Source organism: Phascolarctos cinereus, unplaced genomic scaffold (genome assembly GCF_003287225.1).
Source record: "Phascolarctos cinereus isolate Bilbo 61053 unplaced genomic scaffold, phaCin_HiC Scaffold_726;HRSCAF=1367, whole genome shotgun sequence".
Lineage (NCBI taxonomy): Eukaryota > Metazoa > Chordata > Mammalia > Diprotodontia > Phascolarctidae > Phascolarctos > Phascolarctos cinereus.
This window is the reverse complement of record NW_027556098.1, coordinates 390,228,587-390,248,475: the sequence shown is the minus strand read 5'-3', so window position 1 is coordinate 390,248,475 and position 19,889 is coordinate 390,228,587. Positions and strand designations below refer to the sequence as shown.

Sequence of the window (19,889 nt, the reverse complement as noted above, 5' to 3'; positions counted from 1 at the left end):
ATTTGCATTTCTCTAATTAGTAGTGATTGGAGCATTTTTTCATATGGCTATACGTAGCTTTGATTTCTTCCCTTCATAACGGTCTGTTCATAGCTTTAGACATTTATCAGTTTGGGAATGGCTCTTCTTATAAATTTGAATCCATTTGAAATGAGACCTTTATTAGAGAAATTTGCTTAAACATACATAAGCTATATGTACGTACATACATACATACATATATGTATATACATATACACACATGTTTTATTGGCCTCATGGCACAGGATAGAGCAAAGACCCAGATTGGAGGAAAATTGGTAGTCAGGAAGCTAGTATAAGCAAGAGCTTTATTACTGTGTGGTGCAGCAAGTTGGTAAAAACAAAGCATACATATGCCCATACATTATGTGGCAATACAGAAGAATAGGGGCTTGGTCACACACAAGGCCAGCGTCACTCATGTGGGGGAGAGAGACACGTACTGGGAGGCGTGTACTACGGCGAAGATCTCGGTGGGAGAACACGTTCAGAGTGAGGTCGGAGCAGGGAAATTCTATACCTTAAAGATGGGCTTGGCTGAGAACAGATAATCGATGCCAGATATGGGATGGAGCATTCCTAATTAGACCCATATACAACGGGGAATTTTCCCAGGCTTCTTATCAATAGCAGAACTGGATAGAAGAATTTCTTAATTGGGACCAGAAACTAGGTAAGGGTTTGAGTTGGTAATGGGGACCCTAGGAATGAGCACTGGCATGCAGTCACAGAATCCACCAGAGCCCAATCCAATCAGGAGCCAATCCAATTCAATCCAATCATTGACATGTTTGACCCAAGGTCAAAATGAGTCAGGACAATGGAAGAGAATAAATCGTCTGTCACTGCTCATATGTTTATGGACATTAGGACTACTTTGCCTAAGTGACTCCATATCAGAGCCTTATCATTTATAACTACAACATCAGTCAAAATGTCTCCAAATTCACAATTCTCACAATGTTTCATTCTGCGCCTTAAATCCATGCTCGCTTCACTGTAATGGACAGCACATTTCACCATTGGTCCTCTGGAATCATGGACAATCATTTCAGTGATCAGAGCACTTACAGTTTTCCCAGTTGTTTCTTTTGTACTGGGTTGTTATTGTATAAATTATGCTCATAGTTTTCTCTGCATTTCATTCTTCATCAGTTTATAAAAAAACCCAACAACTTCTAAATGGTTCATTTTTATAATATTGATCTTATAGTATAAATTGTTCTCTAGTTCTGCTCACTTTCCCCTGTACCAGTTCATAGAAGTCTTTCCAGGTCTTCAAGAAATGATCGATTTCCTCATTTTTTTACAACACAGTGGTATTCCATCACTTTCATATATCACAGATTATTCTACTATTCCCAACTGATGGGTATCCCTTGAGTGTCTAGGATTTTAAGGGGCTATTGTTCAATCATTTCAGTTATGACTGATTTTTCATGACCCCATTTGGGGTTTTCTTGGCAGAGATACTGGAGTGGTTTGCCATTTCCTTCTCCAGCTCATTTTACAGATGAGGAAACTGAGGCAAATAGGGTTAAGTGACTTACGCGGTATCACACAGCTCATAAGTGCCAGAGGCTTAGATTTGAACTTAGATCTTCCTAACTCCAGGCCTGGCACTCCATCCACTGTACCACCTAGCTGCCCTTTAGGGCTTGGATTGGTTTTTGTTTTCTATTGATTTGCCACCACCATAAGTGCTGCTTTAGATATTTTTGTAGCCAAAGGACTTTTTCCTTTTTCATCAATCTCTTTTGGAATGGCATAGTTGGGCCAAAGGACTGTTTAGTAACTTTTTGAGAATAATTCCAAATTGCTCTCCATAATGGTTATACTCATTCCCATCTCCATCAACCCTGAGTCACAACCCCTCCAACATTTATCATTTTCCTTTTTTTGTTTGTTTGTTTGTTATCTTTGCTACTGTGACGTGTGTGAGGCAGAATCTCAGAATCACCTGCATTTGCATTTCTCTAATTAGTGGTGATTTAGAGCATTTTTTTCATATGGCTATAGATAGTCTGGATTTCTTCCCTTAGAACTGTCTAGTCATAGCTTTAGACCATTTATCAGCTGGGAAATGGCTCTTCTTATGAATTTGGATCAGTTTGAGATAAGATCTTTATTAGAGAAATTTGCTAAAAAATAATTTTCCCCTGAGTTATGTTTCCCTTTTAAGTACGAGATAAGAGAAGCAGGACTAGACAGGAGTGGTTCATCGAAAAAGGAGCTGCAACAGAAAACTAAATATGAGTGGCGGGAAAACGAACACAAGCTTAGGCTGCCTTTAAAAAACACAGCATGTCCAAGACTGAGGAGCCCATCATCTGCCTGCCCCTTGTCAGACCACATCTGCAGTAGAGTGTCTGGTTCACTTTAGGAAAGGGAAGGGCTTCCAAAGAGGGGCAACCAGGATGGTGAAGAATGCATGACATTTGAGGGTCAGTTGAAAGAACTGGGGATGTAGGAGGAGCCACTCCCAGCACCAATATGAATGAGGGCTCATTGAGTTTGAGGGGATGTAATCAATTTTCTCCTGCCCATTTCAATTCCTTCATTTAGTGACAAATGTGTGATTATGTGGTAATCTCACATCTGCATTAGGGAGAGGAAAGAGGACTCATTGAACAAGGCTCATGTGTCCAAAGGAGGTTTATTAAAGTGTATCCTTTATAAATGACTGTAGACAGGAAGGGGTCTCCAAATCTGCATCCTGATTGGGACAGCCAGAAAGTATGAATGCTTCTAAGCTGGCTTCCCAGCTTTCCCTTTTTGTATAGGGAAAGTTGTATCTCTGGATGTCTTGGAGATGTTCCCTCTTTTTTTTCCCCCAAGGATTCCAAGAAGGTGATTGATGGAGTAAGGTGTTATCTGCTGTCTCAGCTCCTACATGTTTGCTTTGAGATCCATGAGTGTAGTAAGTGATTGATGGTGATAAGAGTATGAGAAGGAAAAGTGTCCTGATTTACCCAAGGTTAGTTAACAGGGAGCATATGAAGTGTCTTCTCAATGATGCCAGGTGCTATGAGATGGCCCAGATGAACCCAGAGAGCCGCTTATCAGTGAGGTTATACAGAAAAGGGGGGTAGACAATATCAGAAAAAAAAAAAAAGAACAAGCCATAAATGAAGTCCCAAAGAAAAAACTCTATGGCCAGATGGATATACAAGTAAATTCTATTAAAAGAACAATTGATTCTAATATTACATAAGTTATTTGTAAAAATATGAAAAGATGGGACCCTTTCAATCTCTTTCTATGATACAAATATGGTCTTGATTTCTAAATCAGAAAGAGACAAAAGAGAGAAGGAAAGCTATATACCAATATCCCTAACAAATATTAACAGATCATTTTAAGTTAAAATATTGACAAATAAGCTACAACACATTAGAAAGATATACATTATGAGCAGACAGGAGTTATACCAGGAATACACAGTTGATTCAATATAAGGACCACATAAACATAATGAACCATCATAACTTAAAGATTGAAAACCATACGATTACATCAATAGACACTGTAAAAGCTTTTGACAAAATCCAACAGCTGCTTCTATTGAAAAGACTGCAAAAGACTTTTCCATGATATAGCAAATAATATCTATTTAAAATCAAGAGCAAACATTATGTGTAACAGAGAGAAATTAGAGGGCTTTTCAATAATTTCAGAGGTAGGGAGTGGCGCCAACATGACAGAGTCAAGGCAGAAACTCACCCCGGCTCTCCCAAATTCCCCTCCAAACAATGTTAAAATAATGCTTCAAAATGAATTCAGGAGTGGCAGAACACACAAAAGGAGAGGGTGAAACAATCTCCCAGCCCACAACAACTTAGAAGGTTGGCAGGAAAAGTCTGTCTCACTGGGGTGAGGGCGGAGCACAGTCCAGCGCAGGTGACCCAGGCAAGCCAGCAGCAGGCTTGGGGACAACTGAATCCACAGCAGTGGCTTCTGGAGCTCCCAGCCCACAGATGGTAAGGGAGGATTGGATAAATGGTCAGAAGGAGATGACAGGGGTCCCTTTGCTGGCACTACATACAAAACTCTGTTGCATTAGCCATGCCAATCTGGGTCACAGCCTTGGGTCACAGTCCCAGGGCAGGGAGAAACACTAGCACATCAGGGCTTGTGGCTGCAGGAGAGCAGGGACCCTGATCACAGTTTCAGAGCTGAAAAGAGAGCTCGTGGTCACTCACACATCAGAGCACAGTCCAGGAGAGCAGTGACCACACTTCTCCTTAAGTCAGACTATGTTGGAAGAACTGAAAACTTACAAACCCCCGGAACTAGCTCTGAAAACATCCACACAAAAAAACCTAAAATGTGGGACTGTGCCCCTCCACCCCAGGAGCAGAGCCCAATTTTAACATAAAATTAGAAGTTAAGAAATAGGCTAGAAAAATGAGCAAACAACAACAGAACCTGATCATAGAAAGTGACAAGTAAGATCAAAACACAAACTCAGAAGAAGACAACACGCAAAACAATGATACGTTAATGACTCAAAGAAAAAATGTGAATTGATTTCAGGCCAAAAAAGAATTCCTGGAAAAGCTCAAAAAGGATTTTAAAAATAAGAGAGGGCAGGGGAAATTGGGGAAAGAAATGAGATTGATGTAAGAAAATCATGAAGAGAGTCCACAGCTTGATAAAGGAAGCACAAAAATATTAAAGGAAATAACACCTTAAAAAATAAAACAGGCCAAATGGTAAAAGAGGCACAAAAATCCAATGAAGAGAAGAACTCCTTAAAAAGTGCAACTGGCTAATAAACAAGGAGGTACAAAAGCTCACTGAAGAAAATAATTCCTTAAAAATCAGAACTGGGTAAGTGGAAGCTAATGACTCTGTGAGACATCAAGAAACAATAAATGAAAAAAGAGATGAACATGTGAAATATCTCATTGGAAAAACAACTAAGCTGGACAATAGAGCCAGGAGACATAATTTAAGAATTATAGTACTGCCTGAAAGCCACGATAAAAAAAAAAGAGCTTATACATCATCTTTCAAAAAATCATCAAGGAAAACTGCCTAGATATTCTAGAACCAGAGGGTAAAATAGAAATTGAATTAATCAACCAATCACCTCCTGAAAGAGATCCCAAAACGAAAACTCCATATTCCAGAACTTCCAGGTCAAGGGGAAAATATTGCAAGCAGCCAGAAGGAAACAATTCAAATATTGTGGAGCCACGGTCAACATTAAAGAATCAGAGGGCTTGGCATATGATATTCTGGAGGGCCAAGGAGCTAAGATTACAACCAAGAATCACCTACCCAGCAGAACTGAGTGTAATCCTTTGAGAGGAAAAATGGAAATTTAATAAAATAGAGGACTTTCAAGCATTCTGGATAAAAAGACCAGAGCTGAATAGGAATTTTGACTTTCAAATACAAGACTCAAGAGAAGCATGAAAACGTAAAAAGGAAAAAGAAATACTAAGAGATTCAATAAGGTTAAACTGTTTACATTCCTACATAGGAAGATGATACTTGTAACTCCTAAGAACTTTATCATTAGGACAATTAGGAGTATACATGGACAGACAGCATGAGCAAGAGTTGACTATGATGGGATAATATAAAAAAAAATAAAGTTAAGGGGTGAGAAAGAGGGAGGCACTGGGAGAAGGGAGAAGGGAAAGATAAGTTATCTCACATGGAAGAAGCACAAAAGAGCCTTTACAATGGAGGGGAAGGTGCAGGGTGGGGACAACACATGAACCTTACTCTCATCAGAATTGGCTCAAAGAGGGAATAATATACATAATCAGTTGAATATAGAAATCTATATCACGCTACAAAAGGATAAGAGGGGAAGAGGATAAGAGGGTGATGGTGCTGACAGAAGGGCGGGCAGGTTGGGGGAGGTGGTTGTCAGAAGCAAAATGCTTTTAAGAAGGGACAGGGCGAAAGGAGAGAAAGAAGGATGAACAGGGGAAAACAGGATGGAGGGAAATACAGTAATTGTAACTGTGAAAAAAAATTTACAGCAAGTTTCTCTGATAAAAGCTTCATTTTTCAAATATATAAAGAACTTAACTGAATTTAGAAGAATATAAGTCATTCCCCAATTGATAAATGGTCAAAGAATATCAACAGGCAGTTTTGAGATGAAAAAAATCAAAGCTGCCTGTTTCATATTAAAAAAAATGCTCTAAATCACTTTTGATTAGAGAAATGCAAATTAAAACAACTCTGAGGTACTACTCCACACCTATCAGATTGGCTAATCTGACAGAAAAGGAAAATGACAAATGTTGGAAGGGATGAGGAAAATTTGGGACACTAATGCATTGTTGATGGAGTTGTGAACTGATCCAATCATTCTAAAGAACAATTTGGAACTATGTCCAAAGGGCATGCCCTTTGACCTATCAATACCACTATAGGTCTGTACCCCAAAGAGATCAAAGAAAAAGGAAAAGGACTTATGCATACAAAAATATTTATAGCAGCTCTTTCTGTGGCAGCAAAGAATTGGAAATTGAGGGGGTGCCCATCAATTGGGGAATGGCTGAGCAAGTTGTGGTATATGAATGTAATGGAATACTATTGTACTATAAGAAATGGTGAGCAGGATGCTCCCAGAAAAACCTGGGAAGACTTCAATGAACTGATGCAAAATGAAATGAGCAGAACCAAGACACTACTGTACATAAGAACAGCAACACTGTATGATGATCAACTGAGAATGACTTGGCTCTTCTGAGAAATATACTGATCCAAGACATTTCCAAAGAACTTGTGATGAAAAACGCTATCCACCTTCAGAGCAAGAACTGATGGAGTCTGAATGCAGATCAAAGCATACTTGTTAAAACTTTTTTTGCCTGTGTTGTCTTTTACTACACAACTAACATGGAAATATGTTTTGCATGACTGCACATGTATAATCTATAACAAATTGCTTGCTTTCTCAATAAGGAGGCAGGGGAGAGAGGAAAGGAAAGAGTTTGGAACTCAAAATTTTAAAGAACAAATGTTAAAAATTATTTTTACATGTAATTGGAAAAATTAAAATATTTTTAAAAACAATAATTTCAAGGGTAAAGGAAGGATGCCTATCATCATCACTACTGTTTAATATAGTGCTAGAAATGCTAGCTATGATAATAAAACAAAAGAGAAATTGAAGGAATGAACATATGCAAAGAGGAAACAAAATTATTGCTTTTTCATATAAGATAATTTAATTAGAAAACACTAAAAAGGGGCAGCTAGGTGGCGCAGTGGATAGAGCACCAGCCCAGGACTCAGGAGGACCTGAATTCGAATGTGACCTCAGACACATAACACTAACTAGCCGTGTGACCCTGGTCAAGTCACTTAACCCCATTGACTAACCCCCCCAAAAAAAAGAAAGAAAAAAAAACACTAAAGAGTCAACTTAAAAACTGACTGAAAAAATAAATTCAGCAAAGTTGCAGGATATAAAATAAATCCACACAAATCATCAGCATTTTTGTATACTACCAACAAACCCATCAAGAAGAGATAGAGAAATTCTACTCAAAATAGCTTCAGAACATATAAGATATTTGGTAGTCTATCAAAGTCTATCAAAGATAGACAAATAATTGAAGAAAAATTAATTTCTAATGGGTAGTTTAAACTAATATAATAAAAATGACAATACTACCTAAACTACCTTACTTATTTAGTGTTATGTCAGTCAAATAACAAAGAATTATTTTATACAGCTACCAAAAAAATTCATTTGGAGTAACAAAGGATCAAAAATCTCAAGGAATGTAACGGAAAAAAGTGGGACGTTAGGGGGCTTAGCAGTACCAGATCTTAACCGATACTACAAAGCAGTAATCATCACAACAGTTTGGCACTGGTTAAAAAACAGAGGCTGATCCACAGAACAGATTAGGCACGTGACATGTAGATGCAAATGAACACAGTAGGTCAGTGTTTGACCAACTCAAAGACATCAGTGACTAGGGTAAAGATTCTCTATTTGACAGAAACTTCTGGGAAAAGTGGAAAGTAGACTGGAAGAAATTAGGTATAGACCAGCACCTCACACCATATGCCAAGATAACCTCAAAATTAGAGGACCTTCCTTAGATATAAAGGGGGACATCATAAGCACATTAGAGGACCTTCCTTAGATATAAAGGGGGACATCATAAGCACATTAGAGGACCTTCCTTAGATATAAAGGGGGACATCATAAGCACATTAGAGGACCTGACTTAGATATAAAGGGGGACATCATAAGCACATTAGAGGACCTGACTTAGATATAAAGGGGGACATCATAAGCACATTAGAGGACCTGACTTAGATATAAAGGCGGACATCATAAACAGATTAGAGGACCAAGGCAGAATTGAAATGTCAGATCTATAGATAGGGGAAGAGTCCAGGACCAAACAATCAGATCACAGAAGATAAAATGGACAATTTTGATTTTTTAAAATTAAAAAGGTTTTGCATCATCAAAATTAGGTGGGGAGGGTGGGAATCTTGGCAACATGTTTCTCTCTTAAATGTTTCTTATCAAAAAAACTGATTAGAATTGATAAGCATAAGAACCATCCCTCAGGTGATGTTACATTTGAAAATTAAGGTTCACTGGGAGACCAGGTATAGGGCAGCTAGGGGGCGCCATAGTGCACAGAGCACTGGACCTGGAGTCAGGAAGACTCGTCTTCCAGAGTTCAAATCTGGCCTCAGGCACTTACCAGCCAGTCACTGAACCTGTTTGCCTGTTTCCTCATCTGTAAAATGGGGATAATAATCAATAGGCATTTATTAAGCACCTACTGTGTGCCAGGTGCCGTGCTAAGCGCGAGGCCTCCCATCCTCAGGAGGCAGACAGCAGCACGAGCAGGCAAGCATCCACCCAATGCATACAAAAAGAAAGCTGGAGGGTTAACAGCAGCTCGCCTTTGCATGGCGCCGGCAAATTACTTAACAACATCTCCTTTGATCACAGCAAAACGCAGAGGGAGGGCCATCATTAAGTTCCTTTTACAGACGAGGATAACAAGGCCGGGAGCTGCCAAGCCACTTGCCCCAGGTTACATAGCTACTAAGTAGCAGGTAATTGGAGGCAGGCAAGTGACGCGCTTTTACCGCGTGCAAACTGTAGGAAGGGAGCCCTGAATTCAAATCTTGCCCCAGACACCCAATGCCTGTGTGTGTGTGTGTCCCCAGGGAAAGCACTTTGCCTCTGTTTCCCCATCTGTACAATGGAAATGATAAAAGCACCCATCAATATTGTGTCGTGGAGGGGATTAAACAAGTTTGTAAAGTGCTTTGCAACTCTTAAAGCGCTATATAAAAAAAAAATTTAAAAAGCGCTGTATGATTGCTGGCTATTATTGTTGTCGTTGTTGTTATAGACAAAGAGTACTAACAACCGTGAACAACAATGAAGGCTTCTTGTAGGAGGTAACACTTAAATTTAGGGACGAATTAGGCTAAAGATGTCTAACATGGGGAGAAAATGAGGGAGCGCACTCCCGGCGAGGGGCACAGCCAATGCAAAAGCCCCGAGGCTGCCAGCAGCGAGGCCCGGCAGGCCCGTCACGTGGGCCGAGGCAGCCCGGGAGCTCGAGCCCCCCCCCCCCCCCCCGTTGCACCTGCCCGCGCTGGGCGCAAACCTCGAGCGCCGATTGCAGGGCGGCGGAGCGCAGCCCGCGCGTCCCGCCGGCCGTCGCGCGAGCGTGCTCCGAAAGGGCGCGAGCTCGCTCCCTCCCCGCCGACCCCGAGCGTCGGTTGCTCGGGCTGAACCATCTGCGCGACTGTGCGTGGGGGGAGCTCCTCCGCCGCCCCCGCCCCTCGCCGGCCTCCCCCTCCAGGCCACATGCACTCTCTCCGAACCCGAGTCGAATCTTTCTCGCGCCGCGTCCTCCGCCGAGGCGACGGCACCGGGACTTGGGACGGGGCCGCGAGTGTCCCGGCCCGCCTCCCCCGCGCGCGTGGCTGCGGTGGGCCAGCCCAACGTCCGGCGAGGGGAGGAGGCGGCTCGAGCGCCATTTTGTCGGAGCGCAGCGGTGGCGGTGTCGGCGGCGGCGCCAGGGCTAGCCTGTGTTCCACTCGCTCGCCTGTCCGGGGCCCAGCGGTGGCCGCGCGGGTGAGTCGCGGGCCCCCCGGTGCAGCGCCGGGCCGGCCCGGAGGCGGCGGGGGGGAGAGCAGGGCCTGGTCCCGGTCCCGTTCTGTCAGGGCCTCGCCGGCTCGGGCCTGGGGGAGGAGGGCGGCGCGGCTGGAGTTGGGGGGGGAGGGGGCGGCGAAGGTCCGGCTGCTCGGAGGGGGGTAGGTTTACTCGGGCTAAGACCACGTGTTCGTGACGCGCCGCCCCCCCCCCCCGTCCGGGCCCGTCCCCGCCCCCCGCCCGCTGCGCCCGTGGCCATGGTTACCGGTCGGCTCCGGCCGCGTGCAGCCCGCGGGCCTCGGCCTGCGCTGGGCCCGGCCGAGGATCAGTTTGTGCTAGCTTGACAACCTGATCACCGAGGCTTTGGAGTGGGGGTGGGGGGTGGGGGGTGGCTGTTATCAGAGACAGGGAGGTAGGGCTCTTGGACGGATGGGGAAATCGAGGCAGCCCAGACCTTATGGGCCGGAGGTGCCCGGCGAGCTTGGAGTCAGTCGGTTATTCATTCAATGAACATTTATCCCGGGCCGAGGTTTCAGCGCTTGAAGAGACCGAGACAAAAAAAAGGAAAGATTAAGAAGGCAGGCTCGCCCCCTAGGAGTTCGCAGTCTAAGGGACACCCCCATAGGGACCAGAGAAATGGGGAGCAACCTGCAGGTGTGGAGTCAGGACCAGGGCTCGCCGCTCAGGGACTAGGAGGGAGCTCGGGGGAAGCTGCCTCACTTTGCTCGTCCCCAAAACAAGGAGTACCCTAGTGGAGGACCCTCCTGGTGGGGAGGCCGGTCCCAAGTCCCTCAAGGTCCATGTGCCAGGCTGCTGGGGCAGTCCCCAGGGTTTAGTCATACACAAGCTGTCTAATGAATAGGAGAGGGAAGTTCCCAGACTTTGCAGGTTGCTCAAGGTGTAGGAATGGGAGATTGAGTGCAAAGCCAGATTGTCATTTATCCCCAAGCCTAGAGGTCCTTCCACACCCTGCCTTCGAGAATCATAAGGTTATGGACCAGAAAGGGTTGCTCCTTTTGCAGAGTTAACTCCCATTGAGGAATTCACTTGCCCAGGGTACTGGTGGTTTTGGGTTGCTTATGAAGCAACTGAGTCACATTACTTACTCACGGCAGAGCTGGGATTTGAACCCAGGTCGTCTTATTCCAGGCCTTCCAGCCAGTAGGCAGATGGGGGAATTTAACCCGGACCCCTTTACCAGTCCTTTCATGATTTCTTGTGAGTCTTCATAATGATGGAACTGTGACAACAAAAACAAAATGTTGGCTCTGATAGCTGTTTAATCAATATAGTAAGCTGGTTAACCCAAATTATTTGATGATTATTACAATAAAAGTTAAGTTATGATAAAGTGTCATTTATTCATGTCTCCCTGTCAGGAACATTAAGTAAAGATGTCTGAATACATTCGGGTAACAGAAGATGAGAACGATGAACCCATTGAGATTCCCTCAGAAGACGATGGGACAGTGCTGCTGTCCACGGTCACTGCCCAGTTTCCAGGGGCATGTGGGCTCCGCTACCGGAATCCAGTGTCTCAGTGTATGAGGGGTGTGCGACTTGTAGAAGGAATTCTGCACGCTCCCGATGCTGGCTGGGGAAATCTGGTATATGTTGTCAACTATCCAAAAGGTTTGTGGATGTTTGCGTCCTGGCAATTTTTGTATCATTGATGGTATAAGTCTTGAACTTCTTCAGGCAAAACACTGCATCGTTTGAGATAGGCTTCCATCAGAACAGATTGTTGTGACCTCTTCTTGTCTATATGGGCGGCTGTGTTAAAAGATGCATCTGGGGCTACAGTAAAATGTCACATTATTAAAGAAATTACTATCACTTTCAACACAGCTATTTGAATAAAGCTATCCAACTCTAATAATAGCAACATTTACATAGCAGCAAAGCGATGGGAATGTGTTGTATAAATTATTTCATTTAATAACAACTCAGGAAAAGTGGGTCGTGCCAGGTGTAGTATCTCCATTTTATAATGGAAATGACTTCAAGTTCTCTAAGTGAGTGGGGAAACCCAAGTTCTCTGGCTAAATCTAGTTTTCTCACCCTCTCTAACATCAATTTTAAGTGAAGGGCTTTAGGAAACCTAGTTGGATGGATAGGGGAAGGCTGAGATAGAAACATAATAAATTTGTTGTTCATAAGTTAGTGCTATTAAAGTATTTAAAACTTGAGTGATTTGATCTTTCTTTTGGTATGTCTCATTTGTGTCACTGATTGGCTTAAGCAAGCCTTTTTATTCCAAAGGACAGTTTGGCTCATGTTCAGAAAGTTTTAAACTAGTAGGAACCAGTTAGATTCTTCTTCTCTTTTACCCTTTTGTGGTTTAGATGCTAAATCTAAGAGGAGTAAAAAAAAAATCTGAGGAAAATCATATGCTATTTAAAATTGATTGGGGGCCATCCATTATGGCTTTTGTGTGTTTCGATTTGGGGGGGGTGTTTGTTTTTAGTGGTTTTCACTCGCTGGTCCTTTTGCATATCTTTTCTAGACTTTGTAGACATGACTATACCAGAGTTGGCCTGGATGTGAAAAGTGCTTAAATGGCACCATCCAGAAAGTTTGAGTTTCCTTTTCAGCAGCACATTTTAGTTTTCTAGTGCATTATTTGCGTTGAGGAATTGGCCAGAAGTTAGTGCTTAGCCAGACTCCTACAGCTGAAACAGTTAGGTTTTTGCACCATTCTCCTTTCCATACTATTATGTGGAAAACATTTTAGTCTATCTTGAGAACCATATGGTGTTCCCCAAGATACAGAGAGATGCTCTTGGGTGTTGCTGAACCAGAGCTTGAAATGAATAGCACCCAGAAAGCCCAGGACAAACCCCAACATAGCTTTTAGTATAGGTTGGATTTTGAGTGGATTAACAGTGTCCTTGAATGAGGTAGCCCCTTATTTCCAAAGCTCAGCAGATAGTATCATGTGAGTATATTCTAATGAGTTTTAGAGTAAATATTTCTAAAAGATTTCCTGCTCAATTTGTTCAGATAACAAAAGGAAAATGGATGAAACAGATGCCTCCTCAGCAGTCAAAGTGAAAAGAGCTGTGCAGAAGACCTCTGATTTAATAGTCTTAGGACTTCCCTGGAAAACAACTGAACAAGATTTAAAAGAATATTTCAGCACATTTGGAGAAGTCCTTATGGTGCAGGTAAGCCTTGCTTTTGCTTAGTGAAAATTTATGTTGCCCCTACGTGTTTTTTTTTTTGTCTCAGTGAATGGTATCTTTGGCATCCCCGTCAGTGTTATATGAGTCATTGTCCTTCCTGTTCAATAGAAGACACTTCCTCTGTTGTTACATTTTACATAAAAGAAACTGGAGAGACTTAGAACTTTCTCTGTTTTCTACTTTAGGCACATATGTGGCAATACTTTGGTATAGTAAAATCCCATTCTTACAGAGTGGGTTGGTCCAGCATGAAGTCATGCTGTAAAAATGGGTCTTACAGAAGTCACTTATCCTAAGCATTTTATTTGGAGAAAGGGGAAGTGAATTATCTTTCACTTAAGTAATCGCAGGAGATAAAATAGTGTCCGGCTTTCTAAAAATGAATTAAAATACCTGAAAATTAAATATAAATGCTCAAGTATCACTTAACACAATCTTGATTCGTGACGTTTCCTTTTACAAAAAGGCCATTTTCTCTTAAAATAAAGGTTGGGAGCTTGACTGCTTTGAGGTTCTGTCACTCTTTTGTTTTATAACAATATTGTTTGTGAACCTCTGTTCCCAATTACTACCATCAAGCACTGTTTGCCCTTGCTTCAGCTTTTGTGACTGGATACAATTGTTACTTGTGCCTGTAATTTTATTGATATGGCTTTAAAAACTTTTTTAGGTCAAGAAAGACATTAAAACTGGTCATTCAAAAGGATTTGGTTTTGTTCGTTTCACGGAGTACGAAACACAGGTGAAAGTGATGTCACAGCGCCACATGATAGATGGACGGTGGTGTGACTGTAAACTTCCTAATTCCAAGGTACTTTCTTCTATTATTTTCCTTGTACAGTAGGACTTTTTAAAAAACCACTAACTTCATTCGAGAAAAACTCTACAAAGTTTTCATTTAAACTACCTTCTTCCTTCTTTGTGGGGCTCTAGGGTCTTGGTTTTAGGTTATTGTGCCCTTGCACTGTTCAGTGTTGCTGGAACTAGCCTCTTGATCACATCATTTTTGTTCACTTTTGTTTAGTTTGTTCTCGGTTTTGCTGCTATTTATTGACTTAATTAGTCATCTCTTAAATTAGAGAATATGTACTTAGTGAGAATCAGAATGCATTTGATTAGAAAGACCTAGCTTGCCCATCTGAGACAACTGTTACTTTCTTGTAGGACATTACTAAATAAGTCTTGCTAGAATCTAGCCATGTCTCCAGAATTCTGAGTTTGATTCTGTATAGAAACCTCTCAAGGGAAAAGCCTGGTATCATTAGGAGCACATCGTCTTCATCATAAAGCATAAGAGCGCTCAGCAGACCAGCCAAATCACCTTTTACCTCCCCAGCCATGAACTTTGTAAAGGCTATTCGTTATGCTGTCAGCAGTTTCTCATTCGCTCTCTTCTCTTGTGTGGTTTGACTTAGCAAAGCCCAGATGAGCCTTTGAGAAGCAGAAAGGTATTTGTTGGGCGCTGTACAGAGGACATGACGGCTGATGAATTGCGGCAGTTTTTTTGCCAGTATGGAGAAGTGGTAGATGTCTTCATTCCCAAACCATTCAGGGCCTTTGCCTTTGTTACATTTGCAGATGATCAGGTATATTTTTTTTTTACTTTAATGTTTTAGTCCCTGCTAGTTCAGTAAACTTTTTTCATGAATTTTACCCATCCAGCTGTTTACCATGCTTGTCAAAGCCTCTTAGCCTTTGCACAGAATTTTGAATGTGGGGTGCTGGATATTGGCCATGTATGCTTTTAAAAGTATTTGTTAATTATTTGTGAAAGTATGTAACACTGTGTTGTGAGTGATAAATTTGTGCAAATGCATGCATTTCAACTGATGGTGGTATCTTCTCTTCTGAAAACAAATTACCAGAAACCCCCTGCTGCTTTTACTAAAGCTAAAAAGGGTGTTTCTGTTTTAATAGATTGGGCAGCTTTTTTCTACCTTAGAGACTGGTTTTAATCTTGACTTTAATAATGTTCTTTTCTAACCATCCTAAACCATAGTTTAACCTCATTTATTTGCATCCCTTATTTCTTATAGGTTGCCCAGTCTCTTTGTGGAGAGGACTTGATCATTAAAGGAATCAGCGTGCATATATCCAATGCTGAACCTAAGCACAATAGCAATAGGCAGTTAGAAAGAAGTGGAAGATTTGGTGGTAATCCAGGCGGCTTTGGAAATCAGGGTGGGTTTGGTAACAGTAGAGGGGGCGGTGCTGGTTTGGGAAACAACCAGGGTAGTAACATGGGTGGAGGGATGAATTTTGGAGCTTTCAGCATCAACCCTGCTATGATGGCTGCAGCCCAGGCAGCACTGCAGAGCAGCTGGGGCATGATGGGCATGTTGGCTAGTCAGCAGAACCAGTCGGGCCCATCAGGCAACAGCCAAAGTCAAGGCAACATGCAGAGGGAACCCAATCAGGCTTTTGGCTCTGGCAATAACTCGTATAGTGGCTCTAACTCTGGTGCAGCAATTGGTTGGGGTTCAGCATCAAATGCGGGGTCAGGCAGTGGGTTTAATGGAGGCTTTGGTTCAAGCATGGATTCCAAATCATCAGGTTGGGGAATGTAGACAGTTCTGATAACTATGGTGGGAATTAAATTTTTCTAAACTCATGGTAAGTATATTGTAAAATACATATGTACTAAAATTTTCAGAATCAGTTTGTTCTGTGTGCAGTATATTCAGCAGTATTTTTGACATTTTTCTTTAGGAAAAGAGGAAAAAAATTAAAGGAATTTTATAAGTTTTGTTACATAAAGGGTTGAAATACTGAATGGTTGAAAGTGAACTGCTATTTGCCTGATGGGTAAACTAACACACTACAATCGATTATAAAAAAAAAGATTTCTCCTGTGATATTTTATCCCTGGACTTCTCGTCAAGTGAATTTCTTTGCATGTTCAAAATGGAAACCATTAGTCAGAGCTACATTCTCCTTATTTTAATTTGATCCCCACCATACAGATTTTTCCTTAGAAAAATCTCCAATCTGGAGAACATGGTGTCATGATGTTGGTATTTTTGTTTCGTTTTGTTTTTGTTTTGTTTTTTTAACACTGTCTCTCCTCATATACTAAAGTATGATATGAAGGCTTCATTTAATCTCTGCAGTTCATCTCATTTCAAATGTTTATTGAAGAAGCACTTCATTGAAAGTAGTGCTGTAAATATTCCGCCATAGGAATACTTCTGTCTACATGCTTTCTCATTCAAGAATACTTCCTCACCCTGCACATGCTGCGTCTTTGACGGTGGGTGTCCCATTTTTATCCGCTACTCTTTATTTCATGGAGTCGTATCAACGCTATGAACGCAAGGCTGTGATATGGAACCAGAAGGCTGTTTGAACTTCTGAAACCTTGTGTGGGATTGATGGTGGTGCCGAGGCATGAGAGGATGGTATGAGCGAGAAACAGGAGAGAGCGCGTGCAGAGACTTGGTAGTGCATTGAACTTGGCGAGATGTGTCTCTCAATCCTGTGGCTTTGGTGAGAGAGTGTGCAGAGAGCAATGATAGCCAGTAATGTACGAATGTTTCTTGCATTCAAAGGACATCCACATGTGTTGGAAGACTTTAAGTGAGTTCTCTTCCTAGTTAACCAACTAGTTGAATGTGTTAAGTGACATGAATTATTTGTATTTTTCCCCTTATGTCAACTGCTGTGAATGCTGTATGGTGTGTGTTCTTTTCTGTTAATGACATGTAAGTGTGGTAATGTGACCTGAAGATGATGGGGGCTGTGACTGGGAACATTGACTGAGCTTGTGGTGTGCTTTGCAGGGTTTCTTTGAAGCAGAGTCCACCAGTGAGCTCAGGGTGTGTCTCAAAGAAGGGTGGAAGTTCTAATGTCTGTAAGATACCCCTAAGAATGCTGTTTGCTGCAGTTCTGTGTTCTGTGCTTGGATGCTTTTTAGAAGATTTGTCAATGTTGGAAATTCTTAAATAAAACTGATTTAAATAATATGTGTCTTTGTTTTGCAGCCCTGAATGCAAAGAATTCATAGCAGTTAATTCCCCTTTTTTGGCCCTTTTGAGATGGAACTTTCATAAGTTTCTTGGCAATAGTTCATTTTGCTTCAAATAAACATGTTTGAAAAGTTGTCTCAAGTCACATGGATTCATCACCTGTCATGCATTGACACCTGACACCCAGACTTAATTGCTATTTGTTCTTGCATTGTCCAAAATAAGTTCTGTTTTTTGTATTTTTTTAATCTAGTTTTTAATGAGTCTGGGTGACCTCACCTAAAATGGTAAGCAGTACCCTCCAACTTTCCTTAGTGCCTCTGCACATTAGGTGATATTCTTATTACACAGTTTGTATGAATTTCCACTTGGGGAAATCATGTCTACCTTTTAGAATGGTTTGATTTGGGGGAATGGGGTAGAGCAGTTAATGTTTAAAAGATTGCTTTTTTATGCTTTGTAGCAAAGCAGATAAGCTTTAAAAAAAAAAAAGGGTATACAGACACCCTACCCAATGGATATGAGAAGGGAAAGTGGAGTTAGTTGCAGTTGGGAATAAGGTTGAAGAAACCACAAAGTTTATCTTGTGCCTAAAATAGTCACTTAGGAAATGTGATAGCTTATGAACTAATAGATTAGGTTGGTTTCTTATTTGACTGCAGAGGGAAAAAACTGTTAAAAGAGTTGTCTTTTCCCTCTCCCCCAAACCTCTTCTTCCCCCCCTCCCCCCCTTGAAGTGGAAGCATAGTAACAGTAAATAAAATTATTTGCAGAACTCAGATTAGGCTCTTGTGCTGCATTGTTAAGTATGTGAAAGCAATAATGTGTTCATTCTTTATTATTGTATTTCATGTAAGAGCATTAGAGTTCTTGTGGTGTTATTGCTCCTAATGCCTTTTATCTAGTTGAGTTACAATAAATAGGTTTGTCATTTTGCAAGCTGGTTCACACAGTGAAGTCATGATTTCCTTTAGCTTTTTTGAGTAATCCCCAAGTTGTTTCATTATTCATTTTCCTCTGTAAAAGGATCTTGAGTTGTTTTAATTTCTTTCTGCATCTAAAGCTGCATGATGTCCAAATCCTGTACCATCTGAATTTTGCATTTTAGCCCTTGCACTATTACTCAGCAGCAGTAACATGGTAACACTTAAAATGGTATTCGGGGACCGCCAAAGACTAAACGGGCAAGGCTTCAAGGAACCCAATGGTAAGTTAACTTGTCAATGGCATGGTTTTAATCCCTTATTTACACTTGTATAAATCCAGAATCAAGTTATAGAATGCGTACAGTGTTGCGTAGTCTCTTATTAAAATCTATATGGGACTAAACAGCTATGGTGGGGTATTAGTTTGCCCTCAGAAAAAATGAAGTATATAAAAATATATTTTTTAAACTATTTGGTGTAGAACTGTTTTAAAACTATTTGGTCTTCTCTAAATGCATTTATTCTAAGTATTTTTAAACTTATTGAATAAAAGTTATTGTTGCCACCATAATTGTGTCTGGAGTCTTGCTGGAAAAAAAAATGGTAGCTTTTTTTTTCTATTTGTGTCTAGGAAACTGGAAGACACTTAATCATCTGTAGGAAGTGCCTCATACATAAAAGTCTATAATGACTCAGCTCCACAGTGAAGCTTAATGTAGGGTGATACTTAGAGCAGCTCTTACTAGCTGTGTGACCCTAGGCAAGTCCCTTAACCCCAATTGCCTCACTTAAAAAAAAAAAAGATACTTAGAGCAGCTGAACTGAAGAGATTTCAGCATGTCTTAAGGATACAGACTTATGAAATATCAAAAAGATTAGAAGGTTGAACCAAAGAGTGTTTAAGTGCATTGTCCTCCAAATATCACCTTAAGGGTATGCTGGGAACAGAATGGGAAGCGGTGACTTCATAATAGCTTACACATGACACCTTAAAGATTGCACAGCATTTTTGATTCTCAACACCTCTGAGACAGCATCCCGGGCATGAGTGAAGAACGTCACAGTTGTGATTAGCGTGCTCCTATCTAGTGGGTATCAGTAAAGAAGTTCAAACCAGTACCTCTGCTCCCACCACGTGGAACAGTGCTTTCTGCTGCTCTTGTCAGCTTTTGCCATTTAGGAAATTCTGAGGAACTTGGTTCCATTTTATGAATGCTCAGTTTGGTTACCCTTCTTCCCAGAATGTTGTACCTTAGAGTTTACCATTTACATTTATTGAGTACGTTGCAACAGTAAAGCGTCTTCACAATCTCATTTTGATTCATAGGAGCAATGGTACAAGTATACATTTCCATTTTCTAAATGGCGGCATAGATGCAGAGAAGTGACCTATAGTAGTGACCGTGGCCTGCAATGCGATACTCTGCACGTTGGTCACAAAGGGGATTGGCTGAAGAGTGGATGGAAAGTGCTGTTCGGTATTAGAAAAGCAACTCTGAATACAGTTCCTCCTCAGAGCAGACATTTGCTGCTTTGAAGGTAGTAAGGTTAACCTGGGCTGCTGCAGATGTAGTCTTGTGTGTTGAGTTTTCAGAAATCTCATCTTAGAATGTTTTCGTTTTAATTTCATGTTGGTATTCCCAGTTTAGACTACTTTGTTAGACACTTA

General features: G+C 41.4%; 2 protein-coding genes across 3 annotated transcripts in view; one reads left to right on the top strand and one right to left on the bottom strand.

Annotated features, from left to right (window-relative positions):
• CIROZ (ciliated left-right organizer protein containing ZP-N domains) overlaps positions 1-10,984 on the bottom strand; it is a 53,159-nt gene extending 42,175 nt beyond the window's left edge. The window contains exons 1-3 of the mRNA XM_078146225.1: positions 10,793-10,984; positions 10,410-10,492; positions 9,633-10,291 (exon numbers count right to left, since the gene is read on the bottom strand). Of these exons, the coding sequence (XP_078002351.1) occupies positions 9,633-10,291; positions 10,410-10,492; positions 10,793-10,984 (934 nt within the window). The remainder of the gene's footprint in view (positions 1-9,632; positions 10,292-10,409; positions 10,493-10,792) is intronic.
• On the top strand, positions 9,998-17,289 carry TARDBP (TAR DNA binding protein). Of its 2 annotated transcripts, XM_020974023.2 has the most exons (7): positions 9,998-10,126; positions 11,524-11,776; positions 13,148-13,311; positions 14,000-14,140; positions 14,745-14,915; positions 15,366-15,510; positions 16,440-17,289. In XM_020974023.2, the coding sequence occupies exons 2-7, from the start codon at positions 11,539-11,541 to the stop codon at positions 16,463-16,465; spliced, it is 885 nt and encodes a 294-aa protein (XP_020829682.1). In that variant the 5' UTR covers positions 9,998-10,126; positions 11,524-11,538; the 3' UTR covers positions 16,466-17,289. The 2 variants fall into 2 exon arrangements, with proteins under 2 accessions (XP_020829682.1, XP_020829676.1); XM_020974017.2 differs by having other exon boundaries at positions 9,999-10,126; positions 15,366-17,289.
• Positions 17,290-19,889: the final 2,600 nt, after the last annotated feature.